At 38.1% G+C, this 16,977-nt stretch overlaps 1 protein-coding gene across 3 annotated transcripts in view; it reads right to left on the minus strand.

Annotated features, from left to right (window-relative positions):
- Positions 1 to 225: 225 nt before the first annotated feature.
- CASD1 (CAS1 domain containing 1) overlaps positions 226 to 16,977 on the minus strand; it is a 77,099-nt gene continuing 60,347 nt past the window's right edge. For 2 of the 3 annotated variants that reach the window (XM_060020514.1, XM_060020516.1), the window contains exon 18: positions 657 to 2,133. In XM_060020514.1, coding sequence (XP_059876497.1) covers positions 1,867 to 2,133 — 267 coding nt within the window. In that variant the 3' untranslated portion in view covers positions 657 to 1,866. Of the gene's footprint in view, positions 439 to 656; positions 2,134 to 16,977 lie in introns of those variants that run through there. The other variant, XM_060020515.1, reaches the window with a different exon arrangement.

Genomic DNA, 16,977 nt, shown 5'->3' on the forward strand with positions numbered 1-16,977 from the left:
CAGTACTTGGAAGTTTTTGATTTATAACTATACTATTCTCTACTTATAAGCCTGCAGTCTAGGAGGCAGAGCAATGAATCATTACAATTGTCTATCTGGGAAATGTCAAAAGATTAAGTAAGGGCAGAAGAAGAGAGGAAAAAGAAAGACCACACATCTGTTAGAGAAATATTCCTCAATTAATGGAAATATATCACTAGCACATAAATGCAGTGCTAAAGAAATAAATTTAAAAAATCTTTAACATGGGGGGCTTCCCTGGTGGCGCAGTGGTTGAGAGTCCGCCTGCCGATGCAGGGCACACGGGTTCGTGCCCTGGTCCGGGAGGATCCCACATGCCGCGGAGCGGCTGGGCCGGTGAGCCATGGCCGCTGAGACTGCGCGTTCGGAGTCTGTGCTCCGGAACGGGAGAGGCCATGACAGTGAGAGGCCCGCGTACTGCAAAAAAAAAAAACAAAAAAAAAAACAAAAAAAACTTTAACATTACTAATAAAACAATGTTTTAACTCATGGGCAGAAAGGCAGATTATCCTCTGAAGCACTGATAACTAAATTATTCTTTAACTGTCACAGTGACTTACCCATATATGCTAAGAGATTGAAAAAGTAAATTTAAGCTGAGGAAATGAATTAGACATTTGAACCAAGCATTAATGGATCCAGCTTTAAAAAAAAAAAGTTTAATTGATACTTTACAATACAAAAATAAGCATCCACAGAATGTTTATTTACTGTTTAAATTACTCCATATTTTCATATACTGTGAACAAAAAATATTTTACCCCATACACAGTAACAGCAAACAAGTGCAATCTTTCAAACATTAAAATTTATAATCAAATCTGTACAACAGATAAATAAATTTATACCTCTAACAGTTAGCTTGTAACAAAACCAAAAACATACATTGCCCAAGGTCACCGGTTTACTTAAAATTCTACTTATGGTTATACATCTCACACATAACTTGAATCTTTACTACACTGCACAAGTTTAGGTTGATAAATATTTTTTTAAAAATAGGAGGGAGTAATAGGAAATACCAAAATGGTTATAAAGAGCTTCCAAACATTGGAAATAATATACAAAATTAGATGGGGGAAAGCATATTCAATGGATCCACAGGGTAACTGGGATTACACTGGTATAGCTTAAAGAAAGGAAACAGGTGAATGTTTGGACTAGAAAGAAAAAAACGGCCTTTTTATAAAAAGCTACAACAGTATCAATGACAAAACCCTGTCATGGAGCCTAGAACAAATTTGAGACAAAGTGTACAAAGATTTTAGGCTTATATACCTGAAAACCATAGTTAGGAAGAAAACTCATGTCAGGAAACATAACAATCAGAACATGAACACAGAAGACATACTGTTTGTCATTCCACATCATTGCACATATAAGAAAACAATATTGCAGTCTTTCTTGAGTAAGAAAGTTTTCAACGAAATAGGAAGTTCCATGATGAATATAGGTGCATACAATTTTATTACCACAAATTTAGTAAATATCAAAACACTCAGTGGTGTCACTAAGCTAATTATCTGTATTTTTTACTGGAAAGGTAATTATTTCCCTGCCTTCATAGGTTAACTTAAAATCACTTATAAAAGGAAATACAGATCCAGTAGAAAAGACTTTTCACATGCAGTCCTATACAATACACTCTGCTTCAATTTTCTTCAGTATTTCACATCATATATGTACATTTCCAAAATATACAACCACATATGTTGAACAGATGTCACTGAGCTATCTTCTTGTCACACAAATTTTTATTTACATATACATTTGTATCTTCAGCTAGATGCTGTTCTCCTCCAGGTAGACACAAAGTTAATCTGAAGAGTTTAAGGTTTTAGTATCCTAATGTCTTGATTTATCTTGAACAGATGATAAGATGAGGAGTCCACAAAAAAATGCAGCTATACATGCCAATCTTTTCAACAGAGATGAGTTATCTTTAGGAATAATAATCTGTGCAAGATCATTAGTGATCTGAGAAATTTCATGTGCCACACAAACAAATATGAAAGTGCTGACAATGATGTTGAGCATAGGGTTTCCAGGTATGAGTACCAAGATACCCCTTGTGTCTGCTGCCAGCCATATGTGATACTGACAAATAAACAGCTGAAAGGAAAAATATGTCAAGTCAGATATGTTCAGAGGGTCCATGAATATATTACAGATTTTCCTAATTTAAACATATGATAGCGTAATTACGTCAGAAGGCTTTTCTAAAACCATTTAATTATGTTTCACTGTTGGCCTTGAAAAGTCTAGTGTCTAGTGTCCAGAACTCCTAATTGCTGAAGCACTGCTTCAAAGTCCCCAAGAAATGAACCACCAGGAACCTTATAACTTTAAAAACATTTCTTTGTCAGCTGTCTTCTACATCATGCAATGATATATGGACTTTTGTATTCAGACGCCAAATAAAGAATTACTGTGTGTGTGTGTGTGTGTGTGTGTGTGTGTGTGTACACGTCTGTACTACATGTATATTTGTGAATATACTTATGTATATGTGTATATGAATGGGAAATGGCATGTTTTTAAGATGTCCTCGTGTTTGTTCTGTACCAGACAAATGTCTTGAATTGCATTTGAATGTTTCAAAAGTGTATTTCAACTTCTATGTGAGTATACATATTAGAGGACACAATTGCTACTTTTGATTGTGATTACAAATGTGGTTCTACCATCACATTGCTTCAAAATATCAAAGATTAGGAAAATGCTTAAGCTACTTCAACAAATATCAACATGCTGAAGAATGCTAAATTCTATACAATCTCTCTTTTAAAGGAGACTTAAAAAATAGGACATTCAGAGACAAGATGGCAGAGCAGAAGGACCTTGCTCTCAGGAGAACATCAAAAAATTAAAAAGACTGGAATCTTCCAAAACACGATATTCTATTTCCAAAGACATAAAGAAGAAACCTGAGATAGTAGGAGGGGCAGTCTCATGATATAATCAAATCCCATACCACCTGGGTGGGAGGACCACAAACTGGAGAATAATTGTATCACAGACGTTTTCCCACAGGAGTGAGAGCTCTGAGCTCCACACCATGCCTAGGGGTTCAGCATTGGGAGGAGGAGCACCGACAGCAATTGGCTTTGAAGGCCAGTGGGGCTCAACTGCAGGAGCTCCACAGGATTGGGGGAAACAGAGACTTCACTCTTGGAGGATGCACACCAAGACCCAGGGCAAAAGCAGAGACTCCACAGGAGCCTGGGCCAGAATTACCTGCTGGTCTTGGAAGGTGGCAGGCATGCGGGGACCTACGTGAACTTTGGCTAGAGGCAGACATCTTGGGTCCTTTGACTAAGACCTGGTTGCACCCAACTGCCTATAAGCTCCAGGGCTGGAACACCTCAGGCCAAAAACCAAAAGGGCAGGAACACAGCCCCACCCACCAGCAGCCAGGCTGCCTAAAGACTTCTTGAGCCCACAGCCACCTCTAGACACGCCCCTTGACATGGCCCTGCCCACAAGAGGGCCAAGACCCGGCTCCACCCACCAAAGGAAGGCACTGGCCTCGCCCCCCCCCCCCCCCCCCAGGAAGCCTGCACAAGCGTCTAGACTGGACTAACCCACCAGAGGGGAGACACCAGAAGCAAGAAAACTATGATCCAGCAGCCTGTGGAACTGAGTCCGAAAACAGGTCAGAACTACCCTGGGACCAGCTGGTCCCTGGCCCTTGGGTGACAAGAGGGGAGTGTAGTGCTGGGACATACAGGACATCCCCTATAGAGGGCCACTTCTCCAAGGTCAAGAAACATAACTAAACTACAACATATATAAAAACACAAATAGGAAATTAAAATGAGATGGCAAAGGAATATGTTCCAGATGAAGGAACAAGATAAAAGTCCCAAAATAACAACTAAGTGAAGTAGCAATAACCAGTCTACCCAAGAAAGAGTTCAGAGTAATAATGGTAAAGACGATCCAATAACTTGGGAAAAGAATGATGTACAGAGTGAGAAGTTACAAGAAGTTTTTAGCAAAGAGTTAGAAAGTATAAAGAACAACCAAACAGAATCGAAGAATACAATAACTGCAATGAAAAATACACTAGAAGGAATCAATAGTACAATAAATGAGGCAGAGGAATGAATCAGTGAGCTGGAAAACAGAGTGGTGGAAATTATTGCCATGGAACAAAATAAAGAAGAAAGAATAAAATGAGTACAGTTTAAGAAACCTCTGGGACAATGTCAAACACACCAACATTTGCATTAGAGGGGTCCCAGAAGGAGAAGAGGGAGAGAAAGGACCTGAGATAATACTTGAAGAGATAATAGCTGAAAAATTCCCAAACATGGGAAAGGAAACAGTCACCCAAGTCCAGGAAATTCACAGACCCATACAGGGTTAACCCAAGGAGGAACATGGTGAGACAACAGTAATCAAATTGACAAAAATTAAAGATAATGAAAAAATATTAAAAAAAAAAGGAAAAAGCAACAAATAACATACAAGGGAATCCCCTCAGGAGTATCAGCTGATTTTTCAGCAGAAACTCTAGGCCAGAAGGGAGTGGCACAATATAAAGTGATGAAAGGGAAAAACATACAATGAAAATTACTCTACCGAGCAAGGCCCTCAGTTCAAATTAGATGGAGAAATCAAAAGCTCCACAGACAAGCAAAAGTAAAAGAATTCAGCACCACCAAACCGGCTTTACAACAAATGCTAAAGGAACTTCTCTCGGCAGAAAAGGCCACAACTAAAACAAGAACATTATGAAATGGGAAAGCTCAGCAGTAAAGGCAAACATACAGGAAACACAGGAAATCATCTACACACGAACATGATATCTAAACCAGTAACTGTGAGAGAAGGAAACTACAGAAAAGTAATGCAGGATATTTGAAATGCATTTGATATTAAGATATCAGAAACTTAAAACAATCATGTATAGACAGGTATATCAAAACCTCATGGTAACCACAAACCAAAAAGCCGTAATAGATATACACACAAAGAAATCCAAACATAACACTATAAAAATAGTCATCAAATCACAAGAGAACAAATGAGGAAAGGAAGAAAAAAGACCTACAAAAACAAATCCGAAACAAACATAATGGCAATAAGGACATACATACTGATAATTACCTTAAATGTAAGCAGAGTAATTGCTCCAAAGAAAGACATAGATTGGCTGAATGAATGCAAACACAAGACCAGTATATATGCTGTCTACAAGAGACCCATGTCAGACCTAGAGACACATACAACTGAAAGTGAGGGGATGGAAAAAGGTATTCCATACAAATGGGAATCAATAGCAATACTCATATCAGACAAAACAGACTTTAAAATAAAGACTGTTACAAGAGACAAAGAAGGACACTACAGAATGATCAAGGGATCAATCCAGGAAGAAGACAGAACAACTGTAATATGCACCCAACACAGGAGCACCTCAATATACAAGGCAAAACGTTAACAGACATAAAAGGAGAAATTGACAGTAACACAAAAATAGTGGGAGACTTTAACACCCCACTTACATCAATGGACAGATCATCCAGACAGAAAATCAATAAGGAAACACAGGCCTTAAATGACACATTAGCCCAGAAGGACTTAAATGCTATTTATAAGGTGTGCCAATCGAAATAGCAGTAGGATACACATTCTTTTCAAGTGCACATGGAACATTCTCCAGCATAGATCACATGCTGGACCACAAAGCAAGCCTGGGTAAATTTACAAAAACTGAAATCATATCAAGCATCTTTACTGACCACAACACAGGAAAAAAGCTGTAAAAAACACAAACATGTGGAGGCTAAACAATATGGTACTAAACAACCAATGGATCACTGAAGAAATCAAAGAGGAAATAAATACCTAGAGGCAAATGAAAAATGAAAACACAACAATCCAAAACCTGTGGGAGGCAGACAAAGCAGTTCGAAGAGGGAAGTTTATAGGAATACAATCTTACCTCAGGAAAAAAGAAAAATCTCAAACAACCTAACTTTACACTTGAAGCAACTAGAGAAAGAACAAAACAAAACCCAAAGTTAGAAGAAAGAAAGAAATCATAAAGATCAGAGCAGAAATAAATGAAATAGAGATGAAGAAAATAATAGAAAAAAATCAATGACATAGAAGCTGGTTCTTTAAAAGATAAACAAAATTGATAAACCTTTAGCTAGACTCACCAAGAAAAAAGGGAGGGCTCAAATCAATAAAATTAGAAATGAGAAAGGAGAAGTTACAATGGACATCACAGAAATACAAACGATCAGAAGAGACTACTACAAATAACTATATGCCAATAAAATGGACCACCTAGAAGAAATGGACAAATTCTTAGAAAGGTACAATTTCCTAAAACTGAACCAGGAAGAAATGGAAAATATGAACAGACAAATCACAAGCACTGAAATTGAAACTGTGATTTAAAAATTCTCAACAAACAGAAGTCCAGGACCAGGTGGCTTCACAGAATTCTAGCAAACATTTAACACCTATCCTTCTGAAACTATTCCAGAAAGTTGCAGAGGAAGGAACACTTCCAAACTCATTCTATGAGGCTACCATCACCCTGATACCAAAACCAGACAAAGACACCACAAAAAAAGAAAATTACAGGCCAACACAAGTGATGAACAAAGACAAAAAAATACTCAACAAAATACTACCAAATCAAATCCAGCAATACATTAAAAGGATCACAGAATCATGATCAGGTTGGGATTTATCTCAGGGAGGCGAGGAGTCTTTGATATCCGTAAATCAATCAGTGTGATATACCACATTAACAAATTGAAAAATAAAAACCATATGATCATCTCAGTAGCTGCAGAAAGAGCTTTTGATAAAATTCACCATCCATTTATGATTAAAAAACTCTCCAGAAAGGGGGCATAGAGGAAATCTACCTCAACATAATAAAAGCCATATATGACAAACCCACAGCTAACCTCATTGGCAAAGGTGAAAAGCTGAAAGCATTTCCTGTAAGATCAGAAACAAGAAAAGGATGTCCACTATCAGCACTTTTATTCAACATAGTTTTGGACGTTCTAGCCATGGCAATGAGAAGAGAAAGAAATAAGGGATCCAAATTGGTAAAGAAGAAGTAAAGCTGTCCCTGTTTGGGGAGGACATGAGAGTATACATAGAAAATCCTAAAGATGCTACCAGAAAACTACTAGAGCTCATCCATGAATTCAGTAAAGTTGCAGAATACAAAATTAATACACAGAAATCTCTTGCATTCCTATGCTCTAACAACAAAAGATCAGAAAGAGAAATTAAGGAAACTATCCCATTTACTACTGCAACAAAAAGAATAAAATAGCTAGGAATAAACCAACCTAGGGAGGCAAAACATCTGTATTTTGAAAACTATAAGATGCTGATGAAAGAAATCGAAGATGACATACACAGATAGAAAGATATACTGTGTTCTTGGATTAGAAGAATCAATATTGTTAAAATGCCTATACTACCCAAGGTAATCTACAGATTCGATGCAATACCTATCAAGTTACCAATGGCATGTTTTGCAGATCTAGGACAAAAAAATGTTAAAATTTGTATGGAAACACAAAGGACCTCAAATAGCCAAAGCAATCTTGAGAAAGAAAATGGAGCTGGAGGAATCAGGATCCCTGACTTCAGACTATACTATAATGCTACAGTCATAAAAACAGTATCGTACTGGCACAAAAACAGAAATACAGATCAATGGAACAGGATAAAAATCCCAGAAATAAACCCACACACCTATGGTAAATTAATCTACAACAAAGGAGGCAAGAATATACAATGGAGAAAAGACAGTCTCTTCAGTAAGTGGTGCTGGGAAAACTGGACAGCTACATGTAAAAGAATGAAATTAAAACATTCTCTAACATCATGTACAAAAACAAATCCAAAATGGATTAAAGACCTAAATGTAAGACCGTATACTATAAAACTCTTAGTGGAAAATATAGGCAGGACACTGTTTGACATATATCACAGCAAGATCTTTTTGGATCTGTCTCCTAGAGTAATGGAAATAAAAATAAATGGGACTGAATTAAATAAATGCTTTTGCACAGCAAAGGAAACCATACACCAAATGAAAAGGCAACCTGTAGAATTGGAGAAAATATTTGCAAACAATGTGACTGACAAGTGATTAATCTATCAAAAAACAAAGAATGACTTCTCTAACATGGGAAACAGTCACCCAAGTCCAGGAAGCGCAGAGAGACCTGCACAGGATAAACCCAAGGGGGAACACTCCAAGACAAATATTAATCAAACTAACAAATATTAAATACAAAGAAAAAGTATTAAAAGCAACAAAGGAAAAGCAATAAATAATATACAAGGGCATCCCTATAAGGTTATCAGCTGATTTTTCGGCAGAAACTCTGCAGGCCAGAAGGGAGTGGCATGATATATTTAATGTGATGAAAGGCAAAAATCTACAACCAAGAATACTCTACCTAGCAAGGTCCTCATTCAGATTTGACGGAGAAATTGAAAGCTTTACAGACAAGCAAAAGCTAAGAGAATTCAGCATCACCAGACCAGCTTTACAACAAATGCTAAAGGAGCTTCTCAAGGCAGAAAACATAAGAGAAAAAATGAGGAAGGGAAGAAAAAAGACCAATTAAAACAAACCCAAAACAATTAAGAAAATGGAAATAGGAATGTACATATCATTATCAATAATTACCTTAAATGTAAAACAATTAAATCAATTATTACCTCAAATGTAAATGGATTAAATGCTCCAACCAAAAGACTTAGAGTGGTGGAATGCATACAAAAACAAGACCCATACATATGCTACCTACAAGAAACCCACTTCAGACCTAAGGACACGTACAGTCTGAAAGTAAGGGGATGGAAAAAGATATGCAAATGGAATCAAAAGAAAGCTGGAGTAGCAATACTCATATCAAAGTAGACTTCAAAGACAGTTACAAGAGACAAGGAAGGACACTACATAATGATCAAGGGATCAAGCCAAGAAGAAGATAGAACAATTCTAAATATATATGTACCCAGTATAGGACCCCTCAATATGTAAGGCAAATGCTATCAGCCATAAAAGGGGAAAATGACAGTAACACAATAATAATGGGGGACTTTAACACCCCACTTACACCAATGGACAGATTATCCAAACAGAAAATTAATAAGGAAACATGAACCTTAAATGACACATTAGACCAGATAAATGTAATTGATATTTATAGAACATTCCATTCGAAAGTAGCAGAATACACTTCCTTCTCAAGTGCTCATGGAACATTCTCCAGGATAGATCATATCTTGGGTCACAAATCAAGCCTTGGTAAATTTAAGAAAACTGAAGTCATATCAAGCACCTTTTCTGACCACAATGCTATGAAATTAGGAATCAATTATAGGAAAAAACCTGTAAAAAACACAAACACATGGAGGCTAAAGAATGTTACTAAATAACCAATGGATCACTGAAGAAACCAAAGAGGAAATCAAAAAATACCTAAAGACAAATGAGAACGGAAAAAGACGATCCAAAACCTATGGGATGCAGCAGTTCTAAGAGGGACGTTTAAAGCAATAGTCTTACCTCAAGAATCAAGAAAAATCTCAAACAACCTAACCTTACACCTAAAGCAATTAGAGAAAGAAGAACAAACAAAACCCAAAGTTAGCAGAAGGAAAGAAATCATAAAGATCAGAGCAGCAATAAGTGAAATAGAGACAAAGAAAACAATAGCAAAAATCAATGAAAGTAAAAGCTGGTTCTTTGAGAAGATAAACAAAATTGATAAACTTTTAGCCAGACTCATCAAGAAAAAACAGGAGAGTACTCAAATCAGTAAAATTGGAAATGAAAAAGGAGAAATGACAACAGACACCACAGAAATACAAAGGTTCATAAGAGACTACTAAAAGCAACTATACGTCAATAAAATGGACAACCTAGAAGAAATGGAAAAATTATTAGAAAGGTACAACCTTCCAAGACTGAACCAGGAAGAAATAGAAAATATGAACAGACCAATCACAAGCACTGAAAATGTAACTGTGATTAAAAATCTTCCAACAAACAGAAGTCCAGGACCAGATGGCTTCACAGAATTCTAGCAAACATTTAGAGAAGACTTAATATCTATCCTTCTAAAACTCTTCCAAAAAATCACAGAGGAAGGTACACTCCCAAGCTCATTCTATGAGGCAACCATCACCCTGATACCCAAACCAGAAAAAGATATAACAAAAAGAAAATTACAGACCAATATTGCTGATGAACGTAGACACAAAAATCCTCAATAAAATAGTAGCAAACAGAATGCAACAACACATTAAAAGGAACATACCATGATCAAGTAGGATTTATCCCAGGGATGCAAAGACTTTTCAATATCTGCAAATCACTGTGATACACCACATCAACAAACTTAGGAATAAAAACCATATGATCATCTCAATAGATACAGAAAAAGCTTCTGACAAAATTTAACACTGATTTATGATAAAAACTCTACAGAAAGTCAGCATAGAGGGAACCTACCTCAACATAATAAAGGCCATATATGACAAACCCAAAGCAAACATCATTCTCAATGGTGAAAAACTGAAAGAATTTCCTCTAAGATCAGGAATAAGACAAGGATGTCCACTCTCACCACTATTACTCAACATAGTTTTGGAAGTCCTAGCCATGGCAATCAGAGAAGAAAAAGAAATAAAAGGAATGCAAGTTGGAAAAGAAGTAAAACTGTCACTGTTTGCAGATGACATGATACTATACATAGAAAAACCTAAAGATGCTACCAGAAAACTACTAGAGATCATCAATAAATCCGGTAAAGTTGCAGGATGCAAAATTAATACACAGAAATCTGCTGCATTCCTATACACTAACAATGGACGATCATAAAGAGAAATCAAGGAAACAATCCCATTTACCATTGCATCAAAAAGAATAAAATAGGGCTTCCCCAGTGGCGCAGTGGTTGAGAGTCCGCCTGCCGATGCAGGGGATGCGGGTTCGTGCCCCGGTCTGGGAAGATCCCACATGCCGCGGAGTGGCTGGGCCCGTGAGCCATGGCCGCCGAGCCTGCACGTCCAGAGCCTGTGCTCTGCAACGGGAGAGGCCACAACAGTGAGAGGCCCATGTACCGCAAAAAAAAAAAAAAAAAAAAAAAAGAATAAAATATCTAGAAACAAACCTACCCAAGAGGTAAAAGATCTGCACTTCGAAAACTCTAAGATACTGATGAAAGAAATCAAAGATGACACAAACAGATGGAGAGATATACCATATTCTTGGATTGGAAGAACAGATATTGTGAAAATGACTATACTACCCAAAGGAATCTACAGATTCAATGCAATCCCTATCAAATCACCAATGGCATTTTTCACAGAATTAGAACAAATTTTACAATTTGTATGGAAACACAAAAGAACCCAAATAGCGAAAGCAATCTTGAAAAAGAAAAATGGAACTGGAGGAATCAGGCTCTGTGACTTCAGACTATACTACAAAGCTACAGTAATCAAAACGGTATGATAGGGCTTCCCTGGTGGCGCAGTGGTTAAGAATCCACCTGCCAATGCAGGGGACACGGGTTTGAGCCCTGGTCCAGGAAGATCCCACATGCTGCGGAGCAACTAAGCCCGTGTGCCACAACTACTGAGCCTGCGTGCCACAACTATTGAAGCCTGTGTGCCTAGAGCCTGTGCTCCACAACAAAAGACACTGCAACAAGAAGCTGATGCACCGCAACAGAGTGGCCCCCGCTCGCCACAAGTAGAGAAAGCCCATGCATAGCAACAAAGACACATTGCAGCCAAAAAAAAAAAAAAAAGTCCCATGAAAAAACAGTATGACAGTGGCACAAAAATAGAAATATAGATCAATGGAACAGGATCGACAGTCCAGAGATAAACCCACATACCTATGGTCACCTAATCTATGACAAAGGAGGCAAGAATATACAATGGAGAAAAGAGAGCCTCTTCAATAAGTGGTGCTGAGAAAACTGAATGGCTACATGTAAAAGAATGAAATTAGAACACTCCCTAACACTATACACAAAAATAAACTCAAGATGGATTAAAGACCTAAATATAAGACCACATACTATAAAACTCTTAGAGGAAAACATAGGGAGAACACCCTTTGACATAAATTGCAGCAAGATCTTTTTTGACCCACCTCCTAGAGTAATTAAAATAACACCAAAAATAAACAAATGGGACCTAATGAAACTTAAAAGCTTTTGCACAGCAAAGGAAACCATAAACAAAATAAAAAGACTACCAACAGAATGGGAGAAAATATTTGCAAATGAAGCAACCAACAAGGGATTAATCTTCAAAATATACCAACAGCTCATGGAGCTCAATATCAGAAAAACAAACAATCCAATCAAAATATGGGCAGAAGATCTAAATACACATTTCTCCAAAAAAGACATACAGATGGCTAAAAAGCACATGAAAAGATGCTCAACATCATTCATTATTAAAGACCATCATCAAAAAATCTATAAACAATAAATGCTTGGAAAGGGTGTGGAGAAAAGGTAACCCTCCTACTCTGTTGGTGGGAATGTAAACTGGTACAGCCACTATGGAGAACAGTATGAAGGTTCCTTAAAAAACTAAAAGTAGGGCTACCATATGATCCAGCAATCCCACTCCTGGGCATATATCTGCAGAAAACCGTAATTCAAAAAGATGCATGCACCCCAAGGTTCACTGCAGCACTATTTAGAACAGGCAGGACATGGAAGCAACCTAAATGCCCAGCAACAGAGGAATGGATAAAGAAGATGTGGTACATATATACAATGGAATATTACTCAGCCATGAAAAAGAATGAAATAATGCCACTTGCTGCAACATGGATGGACCTAGAGACTGTCATACAGAGTGAAGTAAGTCAGACAAAGACAAATATATGATATCGCTTATATGTGGAATCTAAAAAAAAGGGGTACAAATGAACTTAATCTATAAAACGGAAATAGAGTTACAGATGTAGAAAACAAACTTATAGTTACCAGGGGCAAGGGAGGCATAGGGATAAATTGGAAGATTGGTGTTGACGTACACACACTACTATATATAAAATAGATAACTGATAAGGACCTACTGTATAGCACAGGGAACTCTACTCAATACTCTGTAATGGCCTGTATAGAAAAAGAATCTAAAAAAGAGTGGATATATGTATATGTATAACTGATTCACTTTGCTGTACCCCTGAAACTAACATTGTAAATCAAATATACTCCAATAAAAATTAAAAAAAAAACCATAAATGACCCAATGAAAAAATGGGAAGATCTAAATAGATGTTTCTCCAAAGAAGACTTACAGATGGCCAAAAAGCATATGAAAAGATGCTTAACATCACAATTAGAGAAATGCAAATCAAAACTGCAATGAGGTAGACCTGGGGAGAGGACTGGGGTTGGCTGCACGGAGACAGCCTGAAGGGGCTGGAGTGTGGTACGGCTGCAGTAGTGGGTGTTCGAGGAAGATGCTTGGGCCTGCCATAGAAACAAAGGGCTATTGTTAAGTGGTGCGTGAAGGATGGGGCCACCATAGCAGCTCATGTGCTGGCCCCTGCCTCACCTTATTGGCCTCCAGGAGAGCGTGCCTCAGCCGCCGCTGCCTTGGCAGGCTCCCACACCAACCGCCACCTTGGCAGGCCCTGGGAGGAGATGTCACTGTGTTGCCCACAAGCAGAGGTGGGGCTGAAACCACAGCTGAGCCCCAGGGGCCATGCAACTCAGAAAGCAGGGCTGAAATCTCTCCCCGTGGCTGTGTGAGCCATGGATTAACACCTCTGCCGCTGGCTTTGTAAATTCAGTGCCTGCGGGACATCTGAACAGATAACAGGTGCCCTGTGGCTGGGAGGTATCTGGCCTTAGCAGCTGTGGGCTTTGTGGGTGTGTGTGCGTGAGGGCTTGGCCAGGCCAGGGTGTGAACTGCCTCCATAGCTCCCACAGTGGATTCATATGTGCGAGTACTGTGGTCCTGGGACCTAACTTCAGTCAATCTGCACTGGTGGCCTTGTGAAAACAACACCTGTGGGACACCAGGGCTGATTGCTCGTATTCCCAGCATTGAGGAGGGGCCAAGGGCAGCACCAACAACAGTTTACTCTGTGAGCCCGTACAGTAGGTGAAAGGTAACACAACAGAGCACATTCACTGGTGAACAGCTCCAGCAGCCGTGGAGGAAAACTCAGTGGCTCCTGTCCCAGTGGGAGTGCTCCAATCCTGACTATCTTGCACTGTAGCTCAGAAATGCAGGTCAGAAAAGGATCTGGGGGCTTCTACTCCCAACAACTAGGGAGTAGACCTTGTCCCAAACAGGGCTGTAGCAACCACAGAGCAAAGAGGAGGCCCACTGAATATCCAGTGCAGGCTCTGGTCACCACAACATCAGTCACACCTCCTGTCAAAGGGATAATGGCCAGCATACACTGAGGAAAGAGACAGCAGGCATCCATACTGAAAAGAGCCCTTGTACCAAAAAATATTAAACCCATGCAGGCTACAAAGGGATGTTCCCACATAAAAACAGCCCTCCAAGACCACAGCATATAATTGTTTCTCCTAAACTCATAGAGCAAGAGAAATATATGTAAAATGAAGCAGAGGAACCACTCCCAATTAAAAGATCAAGAGAATTCCCCTGAAAGAACAAGCAATACAATAGACCTCTTCATTTAAACACACTCTGAGTTCAAAAAGGAGATAATGAAAATACTGAAGGAATTAAGAAAGGCTACCAACAGAAATGCAGAGTACTGTAAAAAGGAATTAGAAACTAAAAGGAGGAGACAAGGCAAATTAGAAAATTCATTTGCAGAGACAAAAGCTGAGCTAAAGGCAATGAAGAGCAGAATGAATAATGCAGAAGACAGAATAAGTGATCTGGAAGACAGAATAATGGAAATCACCCAATTAGAACAGCAGACAGAAAGCCAAATGAAAAAAAATGAAAGCAATATAAGAGACCTATGGGATAATATAAAGCATGCCAATCCACACATAATAGGGATCCCAGAAGGAGAAGAAAGAGAAAACGGGATTGAAAATGTATTTGTATTGAATGTATTCTGAAAATTTTCAGAAATCATGGCTGAAAATTTCCCAAACGTAAAGAAGGAAGCAGATTTCCAGGTACAGGAACACAAACAGTCCCGAACAAGATAAATCCAAACAGACCTACACCAAGACATGTAATTAAAACAGCAAAAGTTAAAGAGAGGATTCTAAAGGCAGTAAGAGAAAAACAAAGAGTTAATTACAAGGGAACACCCAAAAGGCTATCAGCTGATTTCTCTGCAGAAATGTTGCAGGCCAGAAGGGAGTGGCAAGGTATATTGAAAGTCCTGAAAGGGAAAAATCTGCAACCTAGGATATTCTACCCAGCAAGATCATCATTTAGAATAAAAGGAGAGATAAAGAATTTCTCAGACAAGCAAAAACTAAAAGAATACAGCAATACTATACCTATACTAAAGGAAATATTGAAAGGTCTTCTCTAAATGGAAAAGAAGTAAGAATCTATAGGAAAGAAATAATCACAATTGGAAAGTAAATCTCTTAAATAAGCCTGTACACAGATTTAAAAAAAAAATTTAAAAATTTCTGAGAAAGCGATGATAACCACAATGAGCAGCAAAAGGATGAACATGAAGATGTAAGAGAGAACATCAAAATCATAAAATGTGGTGGAGGACAGTAAGAAAATGTAGACTTTTTTTTTTATAATGTGTTTGAGCCTATATGGCTACCTGTCTAAAGCAAGTAGATACAGGAAGGGGTTAACATACTTGAGAAACAACACAATAGCAAATCAAAAACATACAACAGATTCAGAAAAAACAAAAAGAAGAGAACATAAGTATACAAAAGAAAACCATCAAACCACAAAAGGAAAAACAAAAAGAAAAACAAAGGGACAAAGAAGAAATGTAAAACCAACAAGAAAACAAAGTTTAAAATGGTAATAAATATGTATCTATCAATAATAACCTTAAATGTTAATGGACTAAATGCTCTAATCAAGACACAGAGTGGCAGATTGGATAAAAAAAGAAGAGCCTACAATATGCTGTCTACAAGAGACCCACTCTTGGGCAAAGGACACTCATAGATTGAAAGTGAGGGGATGGAAAAAGATATTTCATGCAAACAGAAATGAGAAGAGAGCAGGGGTTGCAATACTCATATGAGACAAAAAAGGCTTTAAAACAAAGGACATAAAGATAAAGAAGGACAGCATATAATGATAAAAGGATCAAGGAGAGGATATTACACTTGTCGTATATGCACCCAATATAGGAGCACTCAAATACATAAAACAAATACTAACAGACATAAAGGGAGAAATCGAAGGGAATACAATAGTAGGAGACTTTAACACCCCACGCATATCAATGGACAGATCTTCGAGACAAAAAATCAATAAGGCAACAGAGATCCTAAGTGATACAATAGAACAGTTAGACTTAATTGATATTTTCAGGACATTACATCCCCAAAAAGCAGACTACACATTCTTTTCAAGGGCCCATATGATCCTGCAATCCCACTCCTCAGCCTATATCTGCAGAAAACCAGAGAAGATACACCCACCCCAAAGTTCATTGCAGCACTGTTTGCAATAGCCAAGACATGGAAGCAACCTAAATGTCCATCAACAGGTGAATGGATAAGAAGATGCAGTGTGTGTGTGTGTGTGTGTGTGTGTGTGTGTGTGTGTGTGTGTGTGTGTGTGTGTGTGTGTGTGTGTGTGTGTGTGTGTGTGTATAGTGGAATATTAGTCATAAAAAAGGATGAAATAATGCCATATGCAGCAACATGGATGGACCTAGAGATTATTATACTAAGTGAAGTAAGCCAGACAGAGAAAGACAAGCATCATATATCACTTATATGTGGAATCTTAAAAAAAAAAAAAAAAAAG

The sequence above is a fragment of the Delphinus delphis genome, chromosome 9 (assembly GCF_949987515.2).
Source record: "Delphinus delphis chromosome 9, mDelDel1.2, whole genome shotgun sequence".
NCBI lineage: Eukaryota > Metazoa > Chordata > Mammalia > Artiodactyla > Delphinidae > Delphinus > Delphinus delphis.